Source organism: Cyanistes caeruleus, chromosome 8 (genome assembly GCF_971803275.1).
Source record: "Cyanistes caeruleus chromosome 8, bCyaCae1.hap1.1, whole genome shotgun sequence".
NCBI classification, from domain to species: Eukaryota; Metazoa; Chordata; class Aves; order Passeriformes; family Paridae; genus Cyanistes; species Cyanistes caeruleus.
This window is the reverse complement of record NC_141708.1, coordinates 12,685,501-12,698,429: the sequence shown is the minus strand read 5'-3', so window position 1 is coordinate 12,698,429 and position 12,929 is coordinate 12,685,501. Positions and strand designations below refer to the sequence as shown.

Below are 12,929 nucleotides of genomic sequence, written 5' to 3'. Positions count from 1 at the left end.
ACTCACCTGTGCACCCGCACCTAGCTGAAACAAATTTCTCTGAAACTTCGCTCCTCCCAAAAATTCCTGTGTCTGCTTACTTCCCATGTAGCATGAGGTGCTCAGCCTGCACCAGCAGCCTTGAGTTCAACCAGAGTTGAAGCATGGTGTTTAAATGTAGGTGCCTGCAGTTTTCCACTTGTCTGTATTTAGCCACAGAGGTGGCACAGAGTGCAGTTTATTAAGGGCATTTTAATCAGTGTGAGCTGCAAGTGCCTGGGTGGGTGAGAGATGCTTCAGTGTAGGCTGAGGTGCCAGTCCCAGCACAGACTTTCTGAAACCAGGAATCTAAGCACTCACATCTGCCAGTGGCCTAGCTGGATGTGGTTTGGCCATCATCCTCCTCAGAGGTTATCTTATTTTCCCCTCTACCAGAGTTTGGAACATCATCCCTTTGCCAGCCCATATGTGCTGCTTTCGGCCTTCAGCTGCATTCCTTTTCCTGGGCTGCTGCTCCAGCTTTTGATGGAGCAGCCTTGGCTGTAGCGTGTGTTTGTATGTGGTTGGGAAGGTATCCAAAGGCCCGTCTGGGAAGCAGGCAGGAGACCATCATGAGCTGGTGTGCTCAGTTCGACACTTCTCTGTTGCTGACTAGTGACCTGTTCACATTCAGGACCAACTATAAATACTGTGTCTTGTTTTTGGTAAGTTGCTTATCTGGAGCACTTGGAGTGCACGGGAAGCACTTGTTTCCCTGAGTGTGCTTTTCACCTGCTGATAGGAGCAGGCAGGCTGAGAGCTGACACTGGCCTGCCACATTCCTGTTGTAATGCTGCTGGAGTCTGGCTCCTGTGCTGCAGAGCCTTCTCGGGCTAGGTCTCTTCATCCCTGCCAGTATTTTTGCCTTGGGTAAGATTCTGACCCCAGCTTTGCAGGTGCACTTTGGGAATAAGAGTTTTCCCTGCGAGTTTCTTGCTGGGAATAAAAGCTGTCCTGAACTCCACCAAACTGCAGCGGTCTGTCCTGAATTCTATTGCTGGCAGTCCCTCTGCATCAGGGAGACTGTCTGGGATGGTGGGTCTCTGCCCCACAGGATCTTCCATTGTGCTTCAGCTTGGAGGGCTTTGCTGAGGCAGGGTGCCCTTGCTGCAGGTGGCTCATCCCTTCCAAGGTCCTGTCCTCTGCAGAGGCTACAGTAATCCTGTGGCATTCAATCTGTGTCTCCCTGCCTTTGAGGAAAGCAGGGACAGGGCTGCACCGTGGAAGTGCAGAGGTGTTGGGGAACAGGCAGTAGGGTGGGTTTTGGGGCTGTGGGTGCAGCAAGAACCATGAATGATGGCAGCGTGCTCCCCACGGGAGCGGGGCCAGCAGCTCTCGCTGTGCCTGTGTGCCAGGGGCCGTGTGCCAGGGGCCTAGAGAAGCAGGAGGCGGTGTTAGGGTAGAAGCCAGGCCCAGGCAGCATGGGATACCGGGACAGCACAGAGTATTGGGGAGGAGCGTGGCCTGTGCTGGGCAGAGTCCGGTTGAGGCACTGCAGCTGGAGGCAGTAAGACAGGCCAACACCTCTGCCCGGGGTGCTGGGGCTGCCCTTGGGGCCACGGGTTCTCTGGGGGTGGCAGGTGGGATTTGCCCTACAGGGATGCTTTGGGGGCTTATCTCTCTGGGTTTTTTTGGGGGTGGGGGGATGTCAGGTGCCCCCTGGAGCATCCTAGTAGACTGCAAGTTGGGGGAGTTCTTGGGGTTCTGCGCGGGGAGAGCAAAAAGTGCTCTGGTATCTGGTGGAAAAGGGTGATTCAGAGCCCTTGGGAGGACCTGGTGTGGTGCCCACTTCTGTGGTGTCAGCCACCAGCCCCACATTCCCGTTGCAGTGGCAACTCTCTGCAGAGACCAGATCCACCAGGAGGTGCAGGTGAGGGGTGTGGATGGGAATTGGTGGAGGGATGGGGCAGTTGGGCAGGGGGTGCATGCCTGGGCTGTGCCAGAGTTCTTGCTGCCATTAGAGGATCAAGCTTGTTTTGGGGCCCAAATGAAAATACCAGGTGCAGTTGGCAGCTTTGCTCCTGTTGTGCACAGGGATGAGGAGCTGTGAGCAACCTGATATCTTCCTGCCCTTGTTCCTTGCGCCTTTCTCAGCAAGGGAAATGGTGGCTGCAGCCTGCAAAGTTACTGAAAATGGGAATTAAATTCCCTCCTGCACAAACACATCAGTGCATGTGAGCAAAGGGAGCTGGGGAGGATGGGGGCAAAGGAATACCTGATCTTTGTGTCATTTTTGGCTGGGTGGAAGTGAGAGTGTCAGAGGACATGTGGGAAAAGTACAGGTCAAGTACAGGCATAGCCACCATGTTTTAGAGCTCCCAGGGCTTAACTTCACAGTTCAGTGGCCTCTGTCCTTCCCATCTCAGGATTACTATGGCAAAGAGCTGCAGAAGTCAGAGGACCTCAAAACCAGTGCATGTGTTACATCAGCCAGGCCCCTTCCCAAGCTGGTGAGAGATGCTCTGAAGCACATCCATGATGAGGTGGTGGCCAGGTAAACCCCAGGGTCTTTCCTCCACTGCCACATCCCCATGGGCTGCAGCCTTTTCTTGGCCATGCCATGGGGCATCTCCTCTCAGCTCAACTCAGCATCCACCCAGGTACTACGGCTGCGGTCTAGTGATCCCTGAGTGCCTGTCATCGTGCCGGATTCTGGACCTGGGCAGCGGCAGCGGCAGGGACTGCTACCTGCTGAGCCAGCTGGTCGGGGAGCAGGGCCATGTCACTGGGATAGATATGACCGAGGGCCAGGTATGGCACAGACCTGGGCCTCCCCTTCATCCTCCCAGCAGCCCCCCCACATCATTCCCTTCCTCCTGCCAGGTTGAGGTGGCAAAGAAGCACATTGCCTACCATATGGAGAAGTTTGGCTACCGAAAGCCGAATGTGGAGTTCTTCCATGGTTACATGGAGAAGCTGGGTGATGCCGGACTGTCTGATGAGAGCTATGATATTGTCATGTAGGTGCTGTGCAGGGCACAGTTACCCCCAGTCCTGCTGCTTCCTGGGACTGTGTGCATCCCAATAAGTCACCTGCTTCTGAAGCATGTGCTAGGAAAAGGGAAATCCCAAGCCAGAATCTGGGAATATAAATTTCCCTTTTCATGGTCAAATTGGTGTTTCCAAATCCTGTGTGATGCAATAGGATGCACAGCATGGTGTGTCCATGATGGTGCAAAGTGTGCTGATAAGCCTTGGTCTCCTCCACAGCTCCAACTGTGTGATCAACCTTGCCCCTGACAAGGGGGCTGTGTTGCGGGAGGCCTTCCGTGTGTTGAAGGTGATGATGGGCTGCTGCCTGTGGTAGCAAAGTGGGCTTGGGGTGGTTGGAGTTGGAGTTGTTGTTGGAGTGCCACTGAGAAGCAGCAAATGGGATCCAGCAAGGTGGGGATGCAGGATGGGGTCAGGGGAAGGCATCTCTGCAGAGGGTCCCAAGCAGGGTAGGATTAGGGGCTTCCCAATTCTCCCTGCCCCTTTTGTCCCTTTGCTTCTTGAGGTCTTCCTTCACTCCTTGCTGTTCTCCAGCCCGGGGGAGAGATGTACTTCAGTGATGTCTACGCCAGCCAGCGCCTGAGTGAGACCATCCAGCAGCACCGGGTGCTGTGGGGTGCGTAGGGTTGTGGGATGGGGTGACAGGGCATAGGGGACTGGACCTTTGCCTCCATCCCCCATGTCTGTCTCATGCCCAGGAGAATGCCTGGGAGGAGCCCTGTACTGGAGAGACCTGTACAGCATTGCTGAAGAGGTGGGGTTCAGCCCCCCATGCCTGGTCACTGCCAGCCCCATCACCATTGGAGACAAGGAGCTGGAGGACATCATTGGTGAGGATCCAGCCAGGGAGTGTCAGCTCTGTGGGAGGCTGTGCTGGGACCCCAGCCCAGGTGTTCAGTGCCTAAGCCGCCAATCTCTCCCTTGTAGGCGACTGCCGCTTTGTTTCTGCAACTTTCCGCCTGTTCAAGGTGCCAGCTGGCAGCTGGGCCAGGCCAGCACAGGTCATCTACAATGGTGGGATTGTGGGGCACGAGCGAGAACTGGTGTTTGATGCCAACTTCACCTTCAAGGTTTGGGGAGCATGGTGGGCTCTGTAGGGAAGAGAGCAGCATCCTCTTTGATCTGGGGGGCAAGCTTTGGTGGAGGGGATAGTGGGTAGGAGCTGAGGGTCTGTGTAAACCCAGGGGAGTGTGAATGTACAGGAAAGGGAGACAGATGCACTGTTTTGTGGTAAAGGTAGAAGCAGGACATCTGTGGTGGCTTCCCAGAATGGTTTGAAGCCTGATGCTTGGATTTTGTGGGTGTTTATTCAGGGTTTGGACCAAGACATGCTCCTGCTTTCAATCTCCCCATCATCTGGCTGAGTGGCTGGAGTCCCCTGGGACACATATCCAGGACCCCAGGCCTGTGACCATTCCTCTGTCCCCAGGAAGGAGAGGTGGTGGATGTGGATGCTGAGATGGCTGCGATCCTGCAGAGCTCCAGGTTTGCGGAGAAGTTCCTGATCCGAGCTGGTGGTGCTGCAGCACTGCAGGGCTGCTGTTGCAAGGGAGCGAAGGTCAGTAGAGGGCAGCTCCATGGCTGGGTTAAGGAATTGAGACCTGAGTGTCCCATGCCATCAGAATGACATGATACCAAGACACCTGACTCCTTCTGGGCCAGGCTGGAGCTCATGGGACACCAAGAGTGGTGCTTGGTGCCTCAGTCAGGACAAACTGCACCCCTACCCAAGCTGGAGCATTCCAAAGAGGGGTGTGCTCTAACCACCCCAACATGCCCATGGGGACTGTGGAGGCTGACAGCTGGACTTCCCTGAGGTCTCCCAAGGGGAGTCATCCTTCCCCTGTGGGGATGTCTGTGCACAGCCTGCCTCAGGGAGGTGATGGCCCACCCCCACAATTTCTTCCTGCCCATTGCTCTTCCTCCTGCTGATGGAAGAGCAGGTTGGCCCTGGCTGCCAACCCTGACCCTGCAGTACAAAGTATTCTATCTGCCCCTCTCTTCTCCTTGGTGGTCTCGCCAGCCTGTAAATGGGCCAGGAGAGACAAGGGAGATAACCTCCAGCTGTGTATCCCTGAAATACAGCCTTGTACTTAGGAAGGGGAGATTTTCTCAGGTCTCTGTCCAAGCAGGAGGCATTTCTCAGATAAAAGCAGAGCCAAATCCCAGACAAGCTCTTGGCTTCTTTCTTGCTGCAGGAAAAAGCAGCTGGAGTGATCCAGGAGCTGTCCCCAATGATAGCTAAGGAAGGTCTGCTTGGGTTGCTCTGCTGGCAGGGATTGAGCCAGGGGCAAGTTCCATTTTCTCAGGTGCCTCTTGCTTCCCACTGGCCTGACCCTGCCCTGGGTTTTTCTCTGTCCTTCAGGAGAAGATCCGTGACCCCTTCCAGCTGCTGGAGCGGCTGACAGCCCCAGGTGCTGGTGGCACCTGTGGTCCCCCAGGGTGCTGCTGAGTGGCAAGCAGTGTCCCCACACCACTGTTGGAGGCCAGTGGGGCGAGAGGATGTGGCCCCAGTGATGTCTTCCACCAGAGAGCAAATAAATATATCTGAGCTCAAAGGTTGTGTGCTTGTAACTGTCACAGGGCTGTGGGTGCGGTGCTTCCCTGGCAGGGCTGGTGGGGCAGGTTGTGCCTGATTGCAGTGAGGACCTGTCCTGTGGGTCCCCTCACTGTGGGGCTGGCAGTGGCTGCACAGCTTGGGCACACAGGCAGGGACAATCTCTGTCTCACTTGCAGCCCTGCAGCCTGTTCCCGGAGATGGGGATTGCTCTCTCCTTCCCTGTGCAGCACCACTGAGGTTTCTGTTTTCCTCCAGACTCCATCCAATTGGAAAGCCCTGAGTCCCCTGCAGGCATTGCACCTGCAGAGTTTTGCAGGGAAATACAGCAGTTCTGGAAGAGCAGAAATGTATCCAGCTGCCCACAGCAGGCAAAGAGCAAGGTGCAAGGGCTATTAGGCTGTAGTTGGAGGTGATGGGATGCATTCCTGCTGCCCAGCATGAATCCCACAGGACCTGGCCCACAGAAGGTGCTTGGGAAAGGCTGGTGGTTGCTGAACAGCTACATTTAGAAATAAGGGGCCATTTCCACCTCTCCTCACGCAGTGATTTTCCAGGAGGGAACAAATTTCCCATCTCTGCCATTTAAGCATCATCTTGCTGTGGCAGGGGGGAAGTTAAGAAGCAAAACCCAATAAAATTTGGATTCAGAAAGAAACAAGAACTGCCAAGGATGCTCTGCTGTAGCAGTGGCTGAGGAGGGTCCAGGTGTTCAGGACATCTGAAATTGTTCTGAAATTGTGTGGAGTGACCTCACAGATGGGACCATGGGAGGAAGAAGCTTGTTTAATACACACACACCCCACACCCAGCCTTCTTCCTAGATTACTTACAAAGACTTCATCTGAGTCCCCAAACAGCTCATCCTGGGAGGTTTGCAGCAATTAGCTCCTGCGATCAAAGACAGCCTTCCCAGTGGGAATGGAAGAGCAGTTGGAGTTGGGGGGTCCTATCTGCAAATCCCTTCATTAAAAAGACATGAGGCCCTGGAGTGGCCTTTCAACTTGACTAGGAGGAGCTGCACCCACAGTGAGATCTCCGCTCTGTGCATACAGAAAAAGGCCACAGCTTAAATGCCACTGCATTTGCATAGCAAGGCACTGTGTTTTTCCCAAAATCTCAGCATGTTGGGGAGGAAGCAGCTAAGAGAGCTCTGATGTGGAGCATTAAAGTAGAGGCACTCACCAGGCTGTGGATGTAATGGTGTCTTCTCTGCCTGGCTTTACTTGTGCCTGCACAGCCTTGGGGTTTTCAGCCCCCAATGTATGAAAAGAGGAGGTCCTGCAGCCCCATCCCATGTGAAGAAACTCAACATAATCTGTCCAACACCCCAGTCTGTGTATTTTGGTGATTGTAGAGATGGCCCAAATCCTGTTCTAGTGAAAAGCACCATTGGTGCTCTCCCTCAGCAGGCAGAGGTTGTGATAGTCTGATTTACTCTGAGAGGAGAGGGAAGGGATTCCCGAGTCCCTGCTAACCCAGTAGTGGCAGTGGTTTAGGGACACCTGTCACCTTTTGGGGAGCAGGCCTGTGGAACTCCCTCAGGATAAGCTGAATGAGATTTGGGATGGGGACTACAGCCCCCACTGTGCTCTGCTTCACACCATGTTGGGTTGCCCTGCACAATTTATTCTTCCATTTTCTAAGCACTTAAACAGCAGGGAGGCTGTTTTACCACCTCTAAAGGGTGACAGCCACCACAAGCCAAACTGTTTGCTCCCACGGCTGTTCATCTCTGGCTGTCCAGGATGCTGAAGGCTTTCCTGACTCCATAATTACGGACACGGATGGCCGGGTGTGGGGTGTGTGCTGCCCCAGCTGGGATTGCGGCACAGCAGCCGAGGCCATGGGAACAGGCGGGCTCTCAGGGCGGTGGGACATGGCACACGGTAATTTACAGATGCTTTTATGAATCGGAGCTCTCGGCCCTCTGTGCATCCATGAACTGAGGATGAGCGGAACTGGGTTGGATTTGGACGTCCTCTACGGGAGCTCCAAACCGTGTCCCCGCTCACCCTGGCACGGAGGAGCAGAGCAGAGGAGGGAGGAGCGCGGCCCATCCGTATTCAGTGTTCAATGATTAACTCCGCTCCCAGGCGCGACCCAGCCGAGGAGACGGGGCGGAGGGTGCCCGGGAGCCGCAGTGCGACAGCTCCATTTCTGAACGTCGCACGGTACTACACGGGCGGCGGCTCAGGTCCGACCGGGGAACGGGAACGGCTGAGAGAGCCGCTCCCGCCGCAGCAGATCCCGGCGCGAGGCACCGGGATGCGCCCCGTCGAGCCGGGCCTACGAGGCGCGGCGGAGCCGCCAGGGGGCGCTGCGCGACCGCCGACCGGTGCGGCAGGCGGACGCGGGGCGGCGCTCCCGGGCCGCTGAAGGGGGCGAGCGGCGCGGTGGTTCCGAGGGGAGCGGCGGTCGCCGCCAGCCGAGCGGGAGCGGAGGGACCAGCGGAATTGCGCGGCCCTTTCGGCCGCCCCGTGCCCCGGTGCGGGCGCTCCCGGGGCCGCTCCTGCCTAGCGCCGCGCGCGCCGGCCGCACCGCACCCCCATTGGTCGCGCCCCTCCCAAGGCTCCGCCCCCCTCGGTCCCATGCGCAGCCGCCATTGGTCAGGGCCTCACGGCCGGCCCCGCCCCCGCGCGCCCGGCGTACACACCGGAGTCACGCGCCCCCGGGGCTGGGGAGGGGGCGTGGCTCGATGGGGGCGTGGCCTGGCGCTGATTGGCGAGCAGGCCGGCGCTGATTGGCGGCGCCTGGCTGAGCCCCCTCCCCCTCGAGGCGGGCGGGGCGGGGCGGGGCGGGCGCGGGTAGAGGCGGCGCTGGTCGGCCCGGCCCGGCATTCGCCGCCCGTCGGGTCCCGCGGGCAGCCGAGCCCGCGCCTCGCCCGCCGCCGCCGCCGCGCCCGCCGCCACCGCCGCCGCCGGGGGAGCCGGGGCACGCCGCAGGCGCCGCGCGGTGATGCGGGGCCGCGGCGGTGCCGAGCCCTGACTAAAGATGGCCGCGCTGCCCGGTGGGAACATGGCGGGGGGCGGCCGGGGGGCGCGGGTGCTGTTCTTGCTGCTGCTCGGCGGCTGCGTGGGCCGGTGGTCCCCGGCCGCCGCCGCTGCCGCGCCGCCCGCTGCCGTCGTGCCCCCGCCGGCGGCGGAGGAGACGGTGATCATCGGCCTGCGGCTGGAGGACACGGACGACGTCTCCTTCATGGAGGGGGGTGCGCTGCGGGTGAGCGAACGGACGCGGGTGAAGCTGCGGGTCTACGGGCAGAACATCAACAACGAGACGTGGTCGCGCATCGCCTTCACGGAGCACGAGCGGCGGCGGGGCGGGCGGGCGGCGGCGGGGCCGGCGGGGCGCGGCGGTGGCGGGGGCGGCGGCGGGTCGGCGGGCAGCGGTGGGGCCCCGCAGCGCTGCGGCATCCGCACCTCGGACATCATCATCCTGCCGCACATCGTGCTCAACCGCCGCACCTCGGGCATCATCGAGATCGAGATCAAGCCCCTGCGCAAAACGGAGAAGAGCAAGTCCTACTACCTGTGCACCTCCGTCTCGGCCCCCGCCGCCGCCGCCCTCGGCCCCGGGGCTCCCGGAGGGCTGGCGGGCGCCGAGGGGCCGGCGGGACCCCCGCCCTGGGGTGAGACCACTTGGATCTACCATGACGGCGAGGACACCAAGATGATCGTGGGCGAGGAGAAGAAGTTCCTGCTGCCTTTCTGGCTGCAGGTCATCTTCATCTCGCTCCTCCTGTGCCTCTCGGGCATGTTCAGTGGCCTCAACCTGGGCCTGATGGCCCTGGACCCCATGGAACTGCGCATCGTGCAGAACTGTGGCACGGACAAAGAGAAGAACTACGCCAAGCGCATTGAGCCTGTGCGGCGTCAGGGCAACTACCTGCTGTGCTCCCTCCTGCTGGGCAATGTCCTGGTCAACACTACGCTTACCATCCTGCTGGACGACATTGCCGGCTCTGGGCTGGTGGCCGTGGTGGTCTCCACCATCGGTATCGTCATCTTCGGCGAGATCGTGCCGCAGGCTATTTGCTCTCGGCACGGCCTGGCCGTGGGCGCCAACACCATCTTCCTCACCAAGTTTTTTATGATGATGACCTTCCCGGCCTCCTACCCCGTCAGCAAATTGCTGGACTGTGTCCTGGGCCAGGAGATCGGCACGGTCTATAACCGTGAGAAGTTGTTGGAGATGCTGCGGGTCACCGACCCTTATAACGATCTAGTCAAGGAGGAGCTCAACATTATCCAAGGAGCCCTGGAACTGCGCACCAAGACTGTGGAGGACGTGATGACTCCCCTCCGAGACTGCTTTATGATCGCTGCCGAGGCTGTGCTCGACTTCAACACTATGTCCGAGATCATGGAGAGCGGTTACACCCGCATCCCTGTATTTGAGGGTGACCGTTCCAACATTGTGGACTTGCTCTTTGTTAAGGACCTGGCTTTTGTGGACCCCGATGACTGCACGCCACTCAAGACCATCACCCGCTTCTACAACCACCCGCTGCATTTTGTCTTCAATGACACCAAGCTCGATGCCATGCTGGAGGAGTTCAAGAAAGGTGGGCTCGTGCCTGTGGTGGGGGCACGGTGGGGAGGTGCTGCTCGGTGGCCGTCAGCATCCACCTGCTTGCAGCAAGGGAGGCCTTGGGTTCCTGCTCATGAGGGGCTGGTGGAAGTGCATTCTGGAGTGAGTGACCAGTGTTTAGACATCTGCCAGATCTGCTCGTTCCCTGGGCCAGAAGGCTGATCCACGGCTGGGATGTGCCCCCAGCCTTTTTTCCCCCAGTGTACTGGGATGTGTGTGTGGGCATGGTGCCAAGCAAGGTTGTTTTCCTTCTTGCTTTTTCCGCTCATCTGTCCGTTATAGTGAGAACCACTGACGGGAATCCGCGTCCATTCCTTGGCTGTGTCTTCTCTGTGCTTTTTCAGCTGGCCTGACAGGGAGGAGTGGGTGGGCTGCTTGGGTGCCTGGTGCCTTTCAGGCTCAGTGCACACACGTGCTGAGATAAACAAGGCGTTTTAGCTCCATTCATAGGCTCAGACAGCCGACCTCAGCTCTCATTCCAGTTACTTTGATTGACACTTTGATCTTGTAACTCATAAATCATTTCAGTGTCTTATATTCCAAAGCACTTGTTGCTGCTGCACTTCAGAGTTACAGCTCTTTTTCCCCAGGCTACCCTGTGCTTCAGGACCACAGGCTCAGCAGAGACATGACCCTTTCTACCTCTTTGGTGTAGGTTGTGTATTAGTTGCATCATAATGGGACTGAGACTTTCTGCCTTTCTCTTACTTGTAGGTGTTGCTGACTTGACAGATGCATATTAATTCTTGTTAGAAACTCTTGCTTATGAGAAAAACAAATAGATGATTTTTTCCTCCTTTGTAAAATCTGTTCCTCTCTGCAAGCCAAATAATAATGCTCTGTGGCCTGTGCAGAAGGGAGCTTTCAAAGTAGTTGTTAAGTGAAATTTCAGACAGTTTGGATGTGTGAGCTCCCGTGCTTGAAAAAGAAAGGCTATTTGGACTGCCACCAGACTGTTTGTACCCAAGGACATCTGATCAAAGTACCATGGAGCTACTCGGTTTGCTTGAGAGGGGAAACCTAGTGGGGAATATTTGAGCTCACCTTTTACTAACTGCTTAGGTTACCTTGAAAAAAACTTTGTGAATTGGTGAATGTTCTTTCAAGATAAGTTACAGTTATTGTTTTCTCTACATGCTAAACTCTTGTGTCATGGCATTGAACCTTCTTCATCCTACTTAATTAAATTTTGAGGATTTGGAGGGTTACCTCATTTTTATTTCATCCTTGTGGATAGAAGATGAACATACTCCTGCTTTTTACTGGCCAGTGCAGCAGTGGTTATCTTTCTCTTTCAGCCTGTGTGTAGAGATGGGGAAGTCTTGTGTGTCTAAAGAAATACATGTTATGTTGGTATTTTATTTCCCTGGTCTGAAAGGATGGAATGTGCTCCTGTGTGTTAGCATAGCAGTCCTTTTTATTTAACAGCTGGAAGAATTAGGTGTGCGCTGTAATCCTTCGAGTGTGGCTAAGCCAAATTCCTCCTTAGAGTTCCTGAAACTGGTGCTTAAAATAGGCTTCTTAAAAATTCTCCTGGGTGGCTTGGAAGGTGCAGACTGGAGATCACTTTCCCTGGTAGCCAGTCTCATGCCTGTGCTACCAAACATCCCAGTAGCACAAGTTCAGGATGAGCTCCTAACATGTGTGTTCCCTCCTGCAATTGCTGAGCCCTGGAATAGTCTCTGTAGTTGGGAATTAATTCAGGCTCGTTTGAGCATATTTAAATGTTTACTCCAGAGTCACTATGCTGGTTGGTCTGTATGGGCACGCCCTGTGTTAGGACCAGTTTTGTCCTAACTAGTTTCTCTTTAAAAAGTGCAGATATAGTGGAAATAAGTGGCTTCCTTTTTGTCCTTTGAAATGAATGTAAATAACTGATAGCTGGCTTGATCTGGCATAGCACACTGTCTTTTGCAAGAGCTCTTCCAGCTTTCTTCTTCAGAGCAACCTTGCCAAATTCCCATGAGAATGTACAAATTAAGGGTGAGAATCAAATTGCATGTTACTCTCCAGTAGAGTGCTGGAAATAAATAAGCTTACAGTTTTTAATCATTTACGTCCCATCACATTGATGATGCTGCCACTGCCAGCGTGCTTCAAAACTCCTAAGTGTGTCTTTTTTGATACCCAGGCCTCTGCTACCACTGTTGGGTGCAACAGGCAGCTCATGTGATAGTGCTGTCAGTTAATACTTTAATTGATTTGAGGAGAGAAGGTATTTTTTTTCTAATAACTTGGTAATAGCTGGGTAGGTGGAGTTTTGAAACTCACATTTTGGGCAGAAGCAAAACCTTCTTAACCTAAATGTGGAATGGAGTCTTACAAGGAGGCGATTAAAAGCCAAACACAGCAGAATATATATACATCCTTGTACTGTTGCAGATGAAATGTCTTTGTTCTAGTGTTCTAGTGCTTAGGCTGAACAGCTGGAGGATTTGGTGGTGGGTCTATCATTAATGTTCTTTGATCACAATTACAAAATAAGTATCTGTTTCACTTCCATGCTGCCAGGCAAGAAACTTAATTTTAAGAGAGCTTCAGCACATTCCCACCCCCTTGCTGCTCTAATCTCCTAAAGTGTGAATAAACATATTCCTGAAGCAGTCCACAAACAAGCTTCTTTAAAAATCATGGTTTACTTGCAAATAAATAAATTAGTAGCTTTTGAAATAGGTGTGATCTTTCTGTTCTAAAAACAGACCTTAAACTTCTACCAGAGCTGTCAAATCCACTTGTCTACAGGTTGAGCAGACTGGGTGCTTAACTTGAATTC

The 12,929-nt window shown here is 55.3% G+C and overlaps 2 protein-coding genes across 3 annotated transcripts in view; both read left to right on the top strand.

The window, feature by feature from the left end:
* Positions 1–5,567, top strand: part of AS3MT (arsenite methyltransferase) — a 7,306-nt gene extending 1,739 nt beyond the window's left edge. Inside the window, 11 exon segments of the mRNA XM_086899081.1 lie at positions 1,848–1,860; positions 1,862–1,888; positions 2,385–2,512; positions 2,619–2,769; positions 2,842–2,978; positions 3,229–3,298; positions 3,544–3,625; positions 3,708–3,839; positions 3,937–4,079; positions 4,439–4,567; positions 5,375–5,567. Coding sequence (XP_086755207.1) covers positions 1,848–1,860; positions 1,862–1,888; positions 2,385–2,512; positions 2,619–2,769; positions 2,842–2,978; positions 3,229–3,298; positions 3,544–3,625; positions 3,708–3,839; positions 3,937–4,079; positions 4,439–4,567; positions 5,375–5,461 — 1,099 coding nt within the window. The 3' untranslated portion in view covers positions 5,462–5,567.
* Positions 5,568–8,507: 2,940 nt separating this feature from the next.
* CNNM2 (cyclin and CBS domain divalent metal cation transport mediator 2) overlaps positions 8,508–12,929 on the top strand; it is a 113,924-nt gene continuing 109,502 nt past the window's right edge. Inside the window, exon 1 of one of the 2 annotated variants that reach the window (XM_023929789.2) lies at positions 8,508–10,130. In XM_023929789.2, coding sequence (XP_023785557.2) covers positions 8,561–10,130 — 1,570 coding nt within the window. In that variant the 5' untranslated portion in view covers positions 8,508–8,560. The remainder of the gene's footprint in view (positions 10,131–12,929) is intronic. The other variant, XM_023929790.2, reaches the window with a different exon arrangement.